The following is a 15,344-nucleotide window of genomic DNA, read 5'->3' on the forward strand; positions in this document are numbered from 1 at the left end:
GGACCACTTGCCTGTGAGGCTGCCAGTTTGTGTGCTGGAGCACATCATAACAAAGACAGCTGCTGAAATCTTACCTCTTTCCAGCTACTCCCCTGCAGCCACAGCCAGTAGCTAGTGCAGGGTTTCCAGGCTCTCAATGCAGTAAGTTCAGTAGACAACCATTGCTGTCAGTCAGGTGCAGCTGCACCTTCTCAGCTGAAACAATCTTGATAATTGAAAAAAAGCTCCTTTTATGTGTTTACTTCTTAGTATTCATGATGGGTAATGCTGGTGTTGCTAAACAAATTCACTACCTTCACTGCCTTTTCTTACACAAAATAAAAACTGGATCAAATTCTTCCAAGCATTTAGGAATTTAAAGATTCTTTGCTGAAAAGCTAAGACATTTGTTTGTTGGGTTTTTTAATGCTATTAGAAAGAGGCTAATTGCCTTCCTCTGGGGCTAAAGTTTGATTACAGATTACTATTTCTGCTTTAAATTATGTTCTTGAAGAGAAAGGTTATGTAATTTTTAGGCTGAAGTGGTGGCAGTGGAAGAGATCAAGACTTGAATTTGTTTTAAGAAAAATAAGAGTTTTATGCTACCCTGTGTAACATGTATTCTTATCTAGACATACGTATGGTATGTGTTGAGTATGGCATAAAACTCCTCAGAAAGAGAAAAGCAATTTTTTTTTTATTTTAATGCTGTTATTCATTGTAAGCAGCAGCTTATAATTATATAGTCAATGATGCAGTAACATCCACTCTATGTTGAATGTTCTGTTTCTAAGAAAGGTCCCCTGAGTAACTGAGTAAGAGAATTGGCATTTTGTTGTGGTTATGTTAGCAAATAAGTTTTGAAAATCCAAATGTTATTAATCACTTTCTTCTTTAAAGTATGTTTCATTCATGAGTACAGGTATATGGTCATGGTCATAAAAACCTATCAGATAATTCTAGTAATCTTGTTTAAATATTTTAGTCTATAATTAGCTGTAATAGTCAATTAGCAGTTCATCAGACCATGTACTAAATTTTATTAATCCAAGATAATCTGTGTCTAAGCGTATTCTTGATAGGAATTTTGACAAATTACAAAATTAAATTCTGGACTGGCTGCATGCTCCTTAAAAGATCCTATGTATTTCTTTCTGAATAAGGAATGTACAGCTGAACATTTTAAAATTTTATTCATTTATTTAACACCACTAAAAGCGAAATCTCTGTGTTGTCTCATAGGTTCTTTGATTGGAGAGCTTAGTGCATAAACAAAGCAAAGCAAAAGTACTAGGACAATTTTGTATGACCAAAATACATACAAAGACTCAGAATCAGTATGTTTCTAGTTTGTTTTTCACTATTCTTTTGACCTCTCTGTAGCTTTTTGATTTATTTGTGAAATATTTTGTGGAAGTACAGTTCATACATTCAAAGATTCCAATTTAGACCTTATTTTATAAAATTCAAATCTTTCTCAAAAGGTATTCTTTAAAAAAAATAGTCCATTTTCTCGGAAATTATATTACCCAGTTTTCCCATTTCCATGGATGGAAGCTTACAGTTCCAGTCACAAGATATTTTAGGTAACAGTGTTTTTAAAAACAAGACATGTGTGCTTTTTGTCTTTTCCACCCAAAATTACTTAAAAGAATTATTATAATGGATATCTGGCAACACTTTAAAATTTCAAAACAAGACACACCTAGTTATCCAAAAAGTATTATGGAAAATATCAGACTAATTACGGCAAAAATAAAGAGAAACTTATGTTTCTATTGTATATGAACAGAAGCTCAGTGAATACAAATTTGTAATTACACAGTACTTGCATAATACTATATAATTTAGTGGCAAAGAGAAATACTGTTGTCTTGTTGCATTGACGATGTGCTTAGAAAGTATATAAGTAGCTTTATAACCTTCTTACATTCTGGTCCCCAAAACTGCCCCAGAAAGTATATATAAGCTATCAGAAAACAACAGTATGGCAATTTGAATAACAGTTGGAAATAACCTACATGACTTAAATCGAACATACTTGCATGCAAATTCTGGATAATGACTATGTTATAATCTCTACCGTTACAGTAGATGGTATGTGCCATGCTTTTGTGAGATTTGCTGTATTCACACCAGTGATTTAACAGTGACATGAAACATGCCCATTCTGCTGCCAAAATATGTCTACATATACACTTACAGGCACATACACAGAAGCATAGAACTGTATCAGAAGAAAATATCACACAATTATCAGTGAAAATGAATCCAAATGTATACTTTAATTTCATTTTATAAGTGCTAATAAATTAGACTACTGTTATATGTATTCATTTAAAATGGAAAAGGTAGCCCAAACTGAATGCCAAGTTGAAAGTGAGTCAGCAGTGCCCTGGCAGCCAGGAGGGCCAAGCGTGTCCTAGGGTGTGTCAGGCACAAGCGTGCCTACTTTAGCTGTGTCAGGCACAGCATCACCAGCTGGGCAAGGGAGGGGATTGTCCCTCTCTGCTGTGCCCTGGGGCAGCCTCACCTCGAGTGCTGGGGACAGTTTTGGGCACCAGAATGTAAGGAGGTTATAAAGCTATTAGAGTGTGTCCAAAAGAGGCTGCAAAGACAGTGAAGGGTCTGAAGGGAAAGCCATACATGGAGCGGCTGAGGTCACTTGCATACTCAGTCTGGAGGACACTAAGGGGAGACCTCATCACAGTCTGCATCTTCCTTATGAGGGGAAGCCAAGAGGCAGACACCAATCTCCTCTGTGGTGACCAGTGACGGGATCTGAGGGAATGGCCTGAAGTTGTGTCAGGGGCATTAGGCTGTATGTTAAGAAAAGGGGTGATTAATCATAATCATAATCATCCAGGGGTGATTGTGCACAGGAGCAGGCTCTCAGAGACATGGTGTAATCCTTGGGGCTGTCCTGTGTAGGGCCAGGAGTTGGATTTTGATGATCCTTCCCAACTCAGGACACTCTATGATTCTGTGATTTTATGTTTGAAATGAGACCATGAAAATCAGATTTTGGATGAGCCCTATGAAGTTCACCAACCCTGTAGGTCCATACATTTTCTATTGCAGGAAATGTTGGACACACAGTACCTGACCCCATGCCTCTGACTGACCAAAGCTTCCAGCAAGAACTGTGGCATATTATTCCTATCCAGTGTGGCAGTTTTCAACAGGAATGTACCTACACAAGCATCCTGTTTTCCTGTTTGCTAAATTTCACAACCTTTTGAGAATAAAGATTGAAATTAGCTTAGAAAAGAACAGATTCACATGAATTCAAATATAGCGTTTATGTAATCTAATGCTAGGCTTTTCTCTGTTTTGTGGAAAAGCATTTTTAATCCATTGGATTTTCTACTGTAGAGATTATTGTCTTTTAAAAATATTTAATTGCAGCTATTACCAGTGGAGCTTTCACACAAAGATATCAAATTTAAATAGTGATAGATATTGCACACACATATATATGTATATACATGCATGTATAAATTGACATGCATACATATCTGTGTATATATACACAAATATATATATATATATTTAAAAATATATAAACACAAATATATATATCTACACAAAAATATATATAAATATACATACATGTGAATGTATAGTTATATATGTATTTTTTAAATTGAGCCATGTGATTTTATTGGAGGCAACAGTCCTACTTAGAGTGCTCTTCTCATCAATAGTTTTGGGGTACACAAGCAACACACTGTGAACACTGAATAAAAGTGCAAATTCTCTTGTGTCTAATCTCCTGCCAGGAAGGGTCCTCCTTCCCCATCTCACAGGGGATCACGGTCATATTGCAGTATCTGAAATTGTTCCCCTATACTAGAAATTATCAAAATCCAGGCCTGAGTTCTAATGTCTTCAGCCACAACCTCAGTAATTAAATTATGGTAATGGTATTGGTTTGATTAAACCATCAGATGCCATTAGTCTCTCAGTTTTACCCAAACTGAATTCTGTGAAGTGTTTGAAGAGGGTGATACCTTGGTTGTTCAGGGATTGAGGCCAATGTCCCAGTTGCATACTACTTCACAGGAATTGATGTATTGAATCACTGTTGTTTTAAATTTATTGTTTTTATTGCGTTTAAACTGCTTTTAACTATTCCAATCCAAAGCCAAAAATAAATGTTACTGAGATTGTCCAGCTTACAAGTTTTTTGTAATTACATCCTGCTGTTAAAGCAATGGAATTCTGTATTATATGCAGTTTTTCCAAGACCCACAAATAATATTAAAGAGTATTAGCAATTATGGTGTTATTGGAATGAATTAGCTTGCCAATCTCTTTTTCATTATAAAAACATGATGGCATGTAAAGACTCTCTTCCAAGAGAGCAACAAAGAACAGTTGAATGTGCTTGCAATACATGTGAGAAAACTGTCATGAATAATGTTATGTGAAGGTACAGATGAACGAACTGGCTGATTATTAAAGAGTTATTATTCAAGAGTTTGCACACTTGGAGGCATAGCTCCCCAGGAAAAAAAATATGTTTGCCTTGAAATAATGTCATCATTTGTTTTAGGCTATTTGATCATTCTATGGAAGGATTCAAAAACTGGGAGTTTATGACTACTCACTGCTGGAGTGAAAAAGCAGCAGGTGATTGGATCTTGGAAATCTGTGACACTCCATCTCAGCTGAGAAATTTCAAGACTCCAGGTAGGACTCAATATTTATGTGGGCTGTGTGAATTCTGAAAAGTGCTTGCTGTTTTCCACCTTTTATTTACAGCTGGAACTTCTCACTGGTTTTAGTGTGAAGCCATAGCTGGATAGAGCATTATTCTAAATTTAAGTTATCAATGCACTCTTCATTTTTATGTTACTGTTATTTACCTTTTAAGATGCATGGTTCACTTTTATACTGAACTTATTTCTGTGGGTTTTTTAGATGATCTGTTAAAAAAAAGTAAGATACAGATCAGTCTCACTCAATCACTGTTGGCAGAATTGAATGAGAATTTTAATTCTTTATTTCCACTCTACTTTAGCTGTGTCATGTTCCAATAGCCAGTCTCAACTTTTAAAAAAAAGTTATTTGTCTGGCCATCAAATCTATTGTCTTATTGCCTGGCTCACTAGTCTACATAACCTGACTTTAGTTTTTTAGGATAGTAAACCAGCAATCATAAGCCAAAATTTGAAAAGCTTTTACACAGTATGTGGTTGATACGGTCTTCTAATGAAAACCAAGATGAAGTACGATTTTCAAAATTTCTGAGCAGAAAATGTCTTCTAGACTCTGGTAACTTTTTACACCATGGCCAGTGTTACTTAAATGTTAGCTGTATAGTCATTTGGTTAATTTTAAGTGCAGCATTTTGAGAATCTTGATTATCTTCCCCTCGAGCTCTGAAAAGAAACACCAGCATTGCCAGTATTTTAAAATTCACTTTATCACCACTGATGGCTTCTCACCATAGCTTTCCAGATGTTAAATGCACCACTAAATGAAAAGCGAGGTTTCCAGTGCAGTAAAAAGGGGTACTGACTAAATGTGTTTGGAAAAGGAGCCACAGAGTATAAACAAAACTGGTCAGAGATTCAGGAGGAGGTTTTGTGTTTGTTTTTTTTTTTTTTTAATTTTCAGTGCTTTAGAATTTGATAGATGGGGAGGTATTAAGCAGCAAATAAGTTCTTCAACTCCATTTTACAGTTGTTATTCCAGACACATCCAGGAACACCTCTGGTGCAAAGGACAAGTTAGGGTAGCTCTTGACCTTTGTGTGTACTGGAACCCATTGGTTCATCCAACAGTCATGAAGGACAAACACAGAGCAACACATTTCAGCTATTTCCCTCTTCCCTGACACACACCTTGCACTAAAAAAGAGGTAGCGCCTTTTAATCTTTGCAGTTCTCCAGCTATATTGTACAGGCCTTTTACATCACCAGGATGGTCTCAAAGTGGCCTGCTGCATTTCCAGCTTTACACTTTCAAGGCCTGTTCCTGCACACTCCTGCACACTACAACTGCATATATAGTTGTATAGGCTTATTGATTTCAATACATTATATATACTCTCTCAGTGCTACAGTAGCTAATCTAATGGAACTGATTTCCTTTTCTTCATCAGATCTAAGGCCTAAAGATGCAACTCTGGAAAAGGCACAGTATGGTTAGGGGACTGGGAGAAAGTAGGTCTGCAAAACCTACTAGGGGTGTGGAGGAAGCAGTTCTACTGAAAAAATCCTGCTGGAGAGCTTATCCTCTACTTTGTCTTAACCACAGTGTGAAACACTGCTTGACACTAGTTTGGTTTTTATGTGCATTTGGTTTTCACAAGATGCAGTGTGGTTGTGAATTTGGATCCTGGTTCATTGTATACTGTCTAGTAATGTATCCCCCATCTTTCTAGAGCAGTGGTTGCCCTCTGATGAAAGCTGTCCAGTAACTCTTCTGTTCAAAAAGATTTGGAAGTGCCTGCCATATATTAGTGGTGGATAAATTCAGCTGTTTGGGCATATCGGGATTAGTCTCTGCACTGAAGAGAACATGAAGTAAACAAAAGGTGCTTAAACATAATTTATACCTGGTGCCTCTCCAGTTCATGGTGCCTTTCCAATTTATCACCATAGCCTGCAGTTTATCACACTGATATCATCATCATGCCTGTTTTTTGTTTGTGTTCTGTGCATATGTTTACTCAGCTCTTGAAAGGTCGTATAATTAAGAGTTGCCATTTTTCTGTAGTCAAATTAAAAAGAAAGACCCAATGTGTCGTCATATCCCTGCACTGACAAGGTAATGCCACACCTGTTACCTGAAAAGAAATTAAGAGTCCAGTTCATAAAAGTAATGCATGTGATTTCTACATTTAATTCTGTAGAGTTTATGGAGGTCGATATATGTTTGCTCTGAAACATTGGAATATACCCTTTCTTCTATATGTACAACATGGGACCTTTGTTACACACTCTAAATAAAAGCAGGGAAAGGGTTATTCTAGCCAGATTAAATGATGGAATCAGCCAAAAATGAGGAAAGAAAGATTTTGGCTTAAATGTACATACTTTGTTTATTCATTATAGAAGTGTGTGTGTATGTATATATACTTAGTTATTTAAATATTTTCATTGTGCAAATTAAACCCACCTTGAGGCAGTCTTCATTTAATTGCTGGCAAGTCACATAAATTTTTCTTATTTACTGAACCATTCTTAAAAGACAACGAATCTCCTGACAGACCCTACATTCCCCTTGCTGCCCTTTTGCATTATATATGCATTCCAAGTAATAATCCTTCTTGCAGTGATGTTAGTACAAGATCTTCTGTATGTGTAAAATCCAAACGCAATATGCTATGCCTTAGGATCATCTTCCCCTGTGGTTACTTGTACTAGGTTCTTGCAAATACTTTAGTATTTGTAGTAGGTACTTGCAAATTACCAGTGTTCTGGGAGAAATAGAAAAACATATATTTTTCTATTTGAGTGAGTTTTGGCTCATAATAAATGGGGGAAAAAAAGATCTGAATAACTTAGCAAAACGTTTTTTTTTTAATTACATTCAATGTATTATGATTTGTATGCTCTGGAAGTGGTTTAGAACACAAAAAAAAGGCAGGGACTGGACATGCAGAAGATGTATTTTCAAAAGGGCTGTAGAGATGACTGCATATCTGGTTAAAAATAATCACCCTGTGTGACTTCTTTTTTTAAAAAGAAAAGTATTATTAAGGACACAGTTGTATCAATCTAAGGAACATTGAGATGTAACTTGATTCCCATATCTTAGAGGAAGAAAATACATTATTTGGATCTTTTTAATCCAATGGATCTTTAGGAGTTACGTGTGCGTGGGTGGGAAAAGAAATTGAAAACAAGGTGTATTCAGTTTTACAGCCAAGTTAATTAGCCAGTAGTTTGGCAGCAGGTGTGGTAGATTCATCAGCAGTTAATTTTTTTAATCAAGATCACATGTCTCTTTAAAGAGTCATAATTCAGATGAGAAAATTTGAAAGCTACAGTGATCTAGTGCCACATGATCTAGTCTAGTTTGTAGTTTCTACTCAAAAACTGAGTATATAGCAGAGAAGGTTTCATATGAAGTGTAGAAATTGTTGTCTCAAAAAGATTAAATTGGATTGGCAAGAGACAGAGAGATAACAGAGATTTCCATCCTCAGCCCTAGTATAAACTATATAAAAAATTTGCTTATGATCTATCAGGTAGTGTATTTGGTTATTGTTGCTTACTGCTAGAAGTATGCGTGTACAAGCAGAGAGATACTTGTCTTTCTCATGTCAGTGGAGGCTACCAGACGGCATTGGGAAAAATACAGAAAATCACTTGTAAAGGTCAAATTAATTTGATTGTACAGATTGAAAAGTCCAAGTGAATAATATTTCAAGTTACTGAATATCATTAAAATGAAAGAAGAGGAAGATTGCTTGAATTTAATTTTACATGAAGTTTACTACATTATTTTCTTGAAAAGTGTCATACCTGGATTACATTTCTCATTAAATAATAAGTTCTTCTTGTGACGAGTTTTAACCACAAAACATCCTCCAAAACAGGATCATTCAAATTCTCCCTGCTTCTCTGATTTCTCTTTCTTCTAATGAAAATTTGATATTTACAACTAGTTCTTCCAGCATACATTGACATAACCAAGATGATGTGCTGATACCAAACTTTGGTTGCACCTTTTCAAGCAGGGATGCCATTTTTATGCTTCTTTTCTTTAGGCATTATTTCAGGCTTGAGTGCTTTTGCTCTTTCTCCAGATTTTTTCACCTGGTAGTATAGGGAGAAAGGTGAGGACTGAAAGTTCACCCTTTATGTTCTGATAGCATGAACTGATGACTTGATACGCCTTTATCTTTTTATTCTTCCCCAAAAAATTTAGAAAGTCAGATAGTGCTTGAGGTGGCCAGATGTTTTTTTCTGTCTTCTCTCAAATATTAAGAGGACAAAATATTACTGATGATTGCAGACAGTACAGTGATATATCTGCCAAATAATTGGCACAAATAAATTAGAAATTATGCTGATTTGAGGGGGACAGTGATGTTCTTCCATGGAGATTTTAAGAGAAGGTGTTTGTTGTTCATCAAGTTGTGTCCTTAAAGTCAATGAAAGGTTCTCTTATGTAATCCCTTTCGTAAGTCAGAATTCTGAATTCAGTTACTTAGCTAAAAGATCTCAAATAATAATTACCGAACAGCTGATAGTGTTCTGAGGGGAAAGTGAAATCCAGAGCAAAACCACCTTATGCAGTACCATATACATATTCAAAATAACTCTATGTACAGATGTTTTGTTTATTGTTTATGTTGAGTTCAGCCCATGGTACAAGCCTTTGCTAGATCTACAAGAGATTTGAGTGCAATGAAAATAGAGTGTAAAAGATCTGATTGGAGAAAATATGCTTTCTCAGCTTATAGTAAAACAACTATTGCACTTACTTGGAAAGCAATGTCTTCCATACCTCCTCATAACAACATGCTTAAAAGTTACATACTTTCATAAGACACAGAGGAGAGAAGTAGTTCTGAAAACAGTTTTATAATACTTAACTTCCAGGCAAATTGAAAGAGTGGTCCTTAGTACTGTATGGAACATCCATCCAGCCTTACTCACCAAGAAATGATTTTTCCAAAGTGGAAAGAGTGCGCTCCAGTCCAGTTGAAGACCCTACAGAAGATTATGCAACAGATGACTATTCAGGTGTGTACATTCATTTACTCTGCTTGTGCATTTACTCACCCTTAACGGCTTTAAGGATGACCTGAGAATCTGCATATGTAAAATGTTTAGTAAATTGGATTCTTCACCAAAGATGAGAAGTATTTCTTTCATAATTGAAAGTTGGGCATTTCAGTTTGCGTGCATAGAGTTATATATTTTTAAGCCTCACTTAACATGCTATGAAGAATGCGCTGTTTTGTATATATATATATATTTGTATATAAAGCTATAGATACTTATTCATGTATATATATATATATATATATATATATGAGAAGAATATAGTCTTCTACATCTGTGTTGTTTCTCACTGATCCCTATAGTTTTTCAACCTTATCATTAGACTTTAGTAGAGTTAGTCAATAAGTCAAGTTGGTGGTTTCTTATATGTAATCCAGCATTGGCAGTACCATATGATGAATGTGAAGTATATCTCTGGCCAACGAAAAGGAGGACAAAGTTCAATTTAGTATTTTCTGTTATTCCATTCTCATTTCATAGCATGTCAGTCGCACAGTCTCTATTTTAGATGGACAGCTGCGGAACTCCTTGTTTTGGTAGGTAATGAAACACTACTATCGCTACTGTAAAGGTCACTAGCTTAAAACTTCTTAAGTTTTTATATGAAGCAAACTCAACACATTTCTTTCAGGAGAGATCCTGAAAGTTGTAACTTTGCCCACAGTCATTGTTCATCTGCGTAAAGGCAATACTTGATAATTCTCTCCTCCCACAGAAGGAAGGATCTATTCGAAAACTATAAGAATAAAATTATAGAAAATACTAAGTTGGAACAGATCCACAAGCATTATCAAGCCTAGTGTGAGTGCAGGTGAAATGGAGGACTTGAGAATCAGCAAGTACTAGATGAGGCTTTTGTAGCGTGTAGCAGCACAGAACATCAGGGCCCCGTTGTCTGGTTCATTGGGTCATGGTAGCCACTCGGACCAGCTGATGCTCACTCGGGACCCAGAGTAGCCACTGATCATGATATTCATCCTTTATGTTGTCCTTCTTTTTAGAAGTTATTTTGCTAATCATACCTAATTATGAATTACAGAGGTCTTTACACATTTCCAAATAAAATGAGGAGGTCATGCATGTTTAATAAGTTTGCCTATTTTTTCTGAATTTTTGAAGTCAAATCATCAAGTATTAAGGAAACCTCTTGTCCAGCCATCCAGGAGCCACTCTGGAAGTCATACTCTCAACACCTGAGCTAGGATCAAGGCCCTTCACAGCTACACACCCCACACTCACATAATCAGGCCAGGTTTCTTCACTAGCTCAACCCTAGTTTTCCCATAGCAGAGTCTCAGACTTCCCAATCCTTAGACTAATTTAATCTTGGTGCAATAACTAAAATAAAATAAACTAAAGTAAAAAAATAGCAGCTTAAGCTGAGTGCCTCCAAGGGGGGACCCTGAACAAGGGAAACCTTGGGCTTTTGTACCCTTACAGTTTTAGCGCATGAAAGTCTCAGGCTCTTGCTGTGTCTCTACATGTCTGGTCACCTGACTGGTGAGATAGGTCTTCATGTTGTTTTTTATGCAAATGGTCTGCACAGCCTCTTGCTTGGAACTTCTGCCACCCAGAGCTCAATCTTGAGATCACAGTGCAAGTAGCAAACCAAGCTACCTGTGCTAGGTGTAGTCCTCAACAGAGGGAAACAGAGTAATTGCGTTCTGCAATAAAATACTGTGTTTTAAGGTGTCCCATAAATGAGAAGTTTTAATTCCTTTGTCCCTCTGTATTCTGTTTTTATTACAGGTCCCTGCAATGCAGAATGCAGTAAAGTAGGGTGTGATGGGCCAGGACCAGATCATTGTACTGACTGTCTGCACTACTACTACAAATCTAAAAACAACACAAGGTAAGAGAAAGAGAAAAAAGTTTCACTTCATTGATTTCTTAGTATATATCTTAACTTTCCTCTTCTCTTAATTGCAGTCATGGATAATTAATTTTCCCCTGATTTTGAAAAATTTTCTTTGGAGTTAAAAAAACCCCAAACCCTAGCTAATCAGAATTTAAAACACAGCTTTGAAAACCCCTTATCTGATTATCCCCACCTCTTTTTTCTTCCATAAGAAGCTTTCTCTATATATATGTGTATTCATAGACTCTCATAGCTACTACAGCTGCTGTGATTAGGTGAACAAGATAGGAAGAAATGTAGATGGTCAAAAATTATACTGTAGACTGTCTGACAAGACATATGCTGGTGAAATAGCATGTGTAGGGACATAAATGCAAGAGAGTCAGCTTGATGCAGTGCTTTGAAGGGTTATATCTTAGTAAGTACATGATCATTAGAAAAGAAACAATGCTGAGAAATACTTCTGCTTTGCAGTCATGGTCCAGGAATGTGGTGGCAGGTTATTTCATTAACAATTCTGCCTTCTCTTCCCTGCTGTCTGCAGGATCTGTGTTTCGACCTGCCCACCTGGTCACTACAATGCAGACAAGAAACGATGTAAAAAATGCTCACCCAATTGTGAAACCTGTGTTGGAGGCCATAATGACCAGTGCATGACCTGTAAATCTGGCTACTACCTGAATGAAGTAACAAATAGCTGTATTACCAGCTGCCCTGATGGGTTTTACCTGGATAAGAGTTAGTATTTCTTGTTGGTTTTGTATTGCGGGCTACAGAATTTCATCTGGGGAGGTTGCTGGAATGCTTACGAGCAGGAAAAGTGTATGTTGATCTCTTATCCTATTCCTTTTATTAAATTGTTGCCAAGCGTGATCAAGAGCGTCCTGAATAATCTTCCTTTATTTAAAAAACCATGCTTATTGCAGGATGTCTTTTCAGCTGGGGGTACCTGGGAGTAACAGTAGCAGCACCAGGGCAGTTCAAGAACAAGTCAGCTGAAGGACAGCAAAGGTTATCGCTACTTGGACAAGGGACAGACAGCACCCGTTCTGACCATGATTCCCCATTCAGCCAGATTATATGGCACCAGAAGTGAGAGCCAAGATACTGGCATGGCCAGTGAACCGGAGCTCTACCCAAAACAGGCGCTTCAGTTGTAACATGGTTGCAAATAATGTTTCTGACAGACCTAAGCACCTCCAGAGTGATGTCATTGCACAGGAGCAGTAATCCTCAGCCATGATAGGTACCTGCTTCAGCTTCTTCCAAGTGGTTGCCAAGTAGACTGTCCGTGTTTAATTTCCAGCTTTGGCTAACAAAAATACTTACAGACATGTATTCAAATGGGCTTAAAACTTCAGTTACATTTATTATCTTTAGACGCTTCTTAGAAGATAAATACGTTCTCAGGAGCTTTGTTCATCTAGGTACCTAACCTTCTGCTTTCTCCAGCATGAATATGTGTGCTTGTTTTTGAGAATTAGTAAAAACAGGTCCTACCTTAATTCTTGCATTTTCACTATGTGAGAACTACAGTAAAGAGAACTCTTTCCCGTACAAATTGAGACAGATAGATGAAAATTTAGCATTAAATGGGGAATTTTTTTTTTTTCTCAGAATGGTATGCGTCACTCACTGCATGTCAAAAGACAGCAGGGCTGAAGAGAGTGAGACATTTCTTAAAGAAGGGATGTCTAGAGATAAAAAAACAGTTGCTAAGTAATTTATATATTTACTTTGTTAAGATCAGATCTGTTTATGCAGGTGTGTCTTTTAGCAGCAAATCAGGAAGACTGGACAGACTGCTGGCATGGAAGGTGTAAGATTGCAGGACAGTCTCCAGAACACATGGCAATTATTAGTGCATATTACTACTAAATGAGAAGGTGGCTTAAGTCCATATTATAAATAGTGAATGTAAATTTTAAGTGTTTATGAAAAATTTTTAATGGCCTCAAAACATATTTTTTCCTCAGGATGCAACTATAACTCCCAACATATGGAAATATTGTAAACCATTTGATATTTGATCATATGAAAAACATAATGATAGGCAGAATTTTGCTCATTTAGTCTAGCTTGATGTTGATGGCAAACTAGAAAGTCGTAAGTCATGTAATAATATATTCATACAATTTTATCAGACAAAACTGACCAAGTTTTTCTGGGTTGTTTTTTTTTCTCTTGTAGATAAGATTGTTTGTCGTAAATGTAGTGAAAACTGCAAGACCTGTGTTGAATTCCAAAGCTGCACAGAATGCAAACATGGCCTAAGGTAAGGAAATTATATACGTCTCTAAACATAGTATCTGAAGAGGTAGACAAGGCTGTAGATACACAATGAAGAACATCAGATAGCTATTTAACCTTGCATGGCCCTCATTTCATCTGTTCCAATGCTTTTTAGTCTGTTTAGTGATCCTGTGTGCCTATTTGGCTGACAACAGATTTTTAGAAGGCCTTTCATATCAGGTAACATAAAAGCCACAGTCATCTGAAAAGGTGGTTTCTTCAGTTTCTGACCTACATTATGTCAGTCGAGGATTGTTTTAGCAGTAGAGCTAATGAATTGTATTATCTTTCTGATTCATTCATGTGGTAGTTAGAAATTATTTTCTTATCTTTATTGTATTTCTTCATGTATCCAGCCATTCGCTTACCTCAAGTACCTGAGGCTCAATTCTATTACAATACAGTGATCATATATTTTAAACAGCAGGTGAGATTTTTTTCCTTCAGAGGTGAACTTAATTATTCTTTGAAATTATAGATAAACATACAAAGCAGCAGTACACATTTCAAGCTCCTTTACAAAGAATGACCTTTTGGTCCAAGTAGCAAAGGTCAAAAATCATATAATATTCGTGACAGACTGAATGCTGGCTTAGTGCCACAAAAAATATGAAGTCAATATTCAGTATCTGTAGGTATTCTTTTGAATACAAGAATTGTGTTAATGTTTTAACACTGAGGTTTCCTGTTTCATTTAAGTGGTTTTTCATCTTTTAGTAAAAGCTGAATATTTACTTCTAGAACATCAATACCTGGATTCCTTTATTGAAATTGAAATGCTAAAAAAAATTTTAAACCTAACCTTCATGTTTCTTGGGCAATTTTAGCAAATAGAGAGTCATTTTTTGGTAACATTTTTTAAAAAATGTGTGGTTATATCAGATAAATGGAGCCTTTCAGGACATGCATTTCACATTCCATAGCTGTTCCATACTTTCTGCATTTTCTTGGCAGAGGTATCAATGAGCAGGGCCTTCCTTGAATGGGTCTTGAGAGACCTGAATTCCAGATCTACTCCATTACTGGCCCATTAAATAAACTTGGGCAAATTATTTTCCCATCTGTAGAAACATAATAATGCTATGTGCATTGTAAAGCACTTTGAGGAATGTCACTGGGGAAAAACAAAAGAAAAGCAGGGGCTGTGAAGTTTTGTTGCATTCCTAGTTTATTTTCTAAAGTGGGACTGAATACCCTCTTGAAAATTGTCAGTTGTGCTGAACTTACCTGGCTGTTGCTGGATCCAATCTGTAAAAAACATGGTTAGCACTCAGAGTGGGAAACCCCAGAGCTGATGAGCATTTTTAGAGAAAGTCTTAAATTGGATGAATCCTGAGATTCTGCAGAAGATGGTAAACATGGCAGAGAAGTCCTAGTTTAAAAAAATTAATTTCAAACAAACAAACAAAACCCAAACCCCAACAAACTGCTATAGGCACCATATAACATGAAAGCAATAAACA

The 15,344-nt window shown here is 36.5% G+C and overlaps 1 protein-coding gene across 3 annotated transcripts in view; it reads left to right on the forward strand.

Moving 5' to 3' along the window:
- The window catches only part of PCSK5 (proprotein convertase subtilisin/kexin type 5), a 224,994-nt gene that overhangs the window by 143,885 nt on the left and 65,765 nt on the right, over positions 1-15,344 (forward strand). For all 3 annotated transcript variants that reach the window (XM_041489485.1, XM_041489484.1, XM_041489486.1), the window contains exons 13-17: positions 4,538-4,674; positions 9,546-9,689; positions 11,481-11,583; positions 12,134-12,327; positions 13,780-13,864. In XM_041489485.1, the coding sequence (XP_041345419.1) occupies positions 4,538-4,674; positions 9,546-9,689; positions 11,481-11,583; positions 12,134-12,327; positions 13,780-13,864 (663 nt within the window). The remainder of the gene's footprint in view (positions 1-4,537; positions 4,675-9,545; positions 9,690-11,480; positions 11,584-12,133; positions 12,328-13,779; positions 13,865-15,344) is intronic.

The sequence above is a fragment of the Pyrgilauda ruficollis genome, unplaced genomic scaffold (genome assembly GCF_017590135.1).
Source record: "Pyrgilauda ruficollis isolate IOZ18807 unplaced genomic scaffold, ASM1759013v1 scaffold94, whole genome shotgun sequence".
Lineage (NCBI taxonomy): Eukaryota > Metazoa > Chordata > Aves > Passeriformes > Passeridae > Pyrgilauda > Pyrgilauda ruficollis.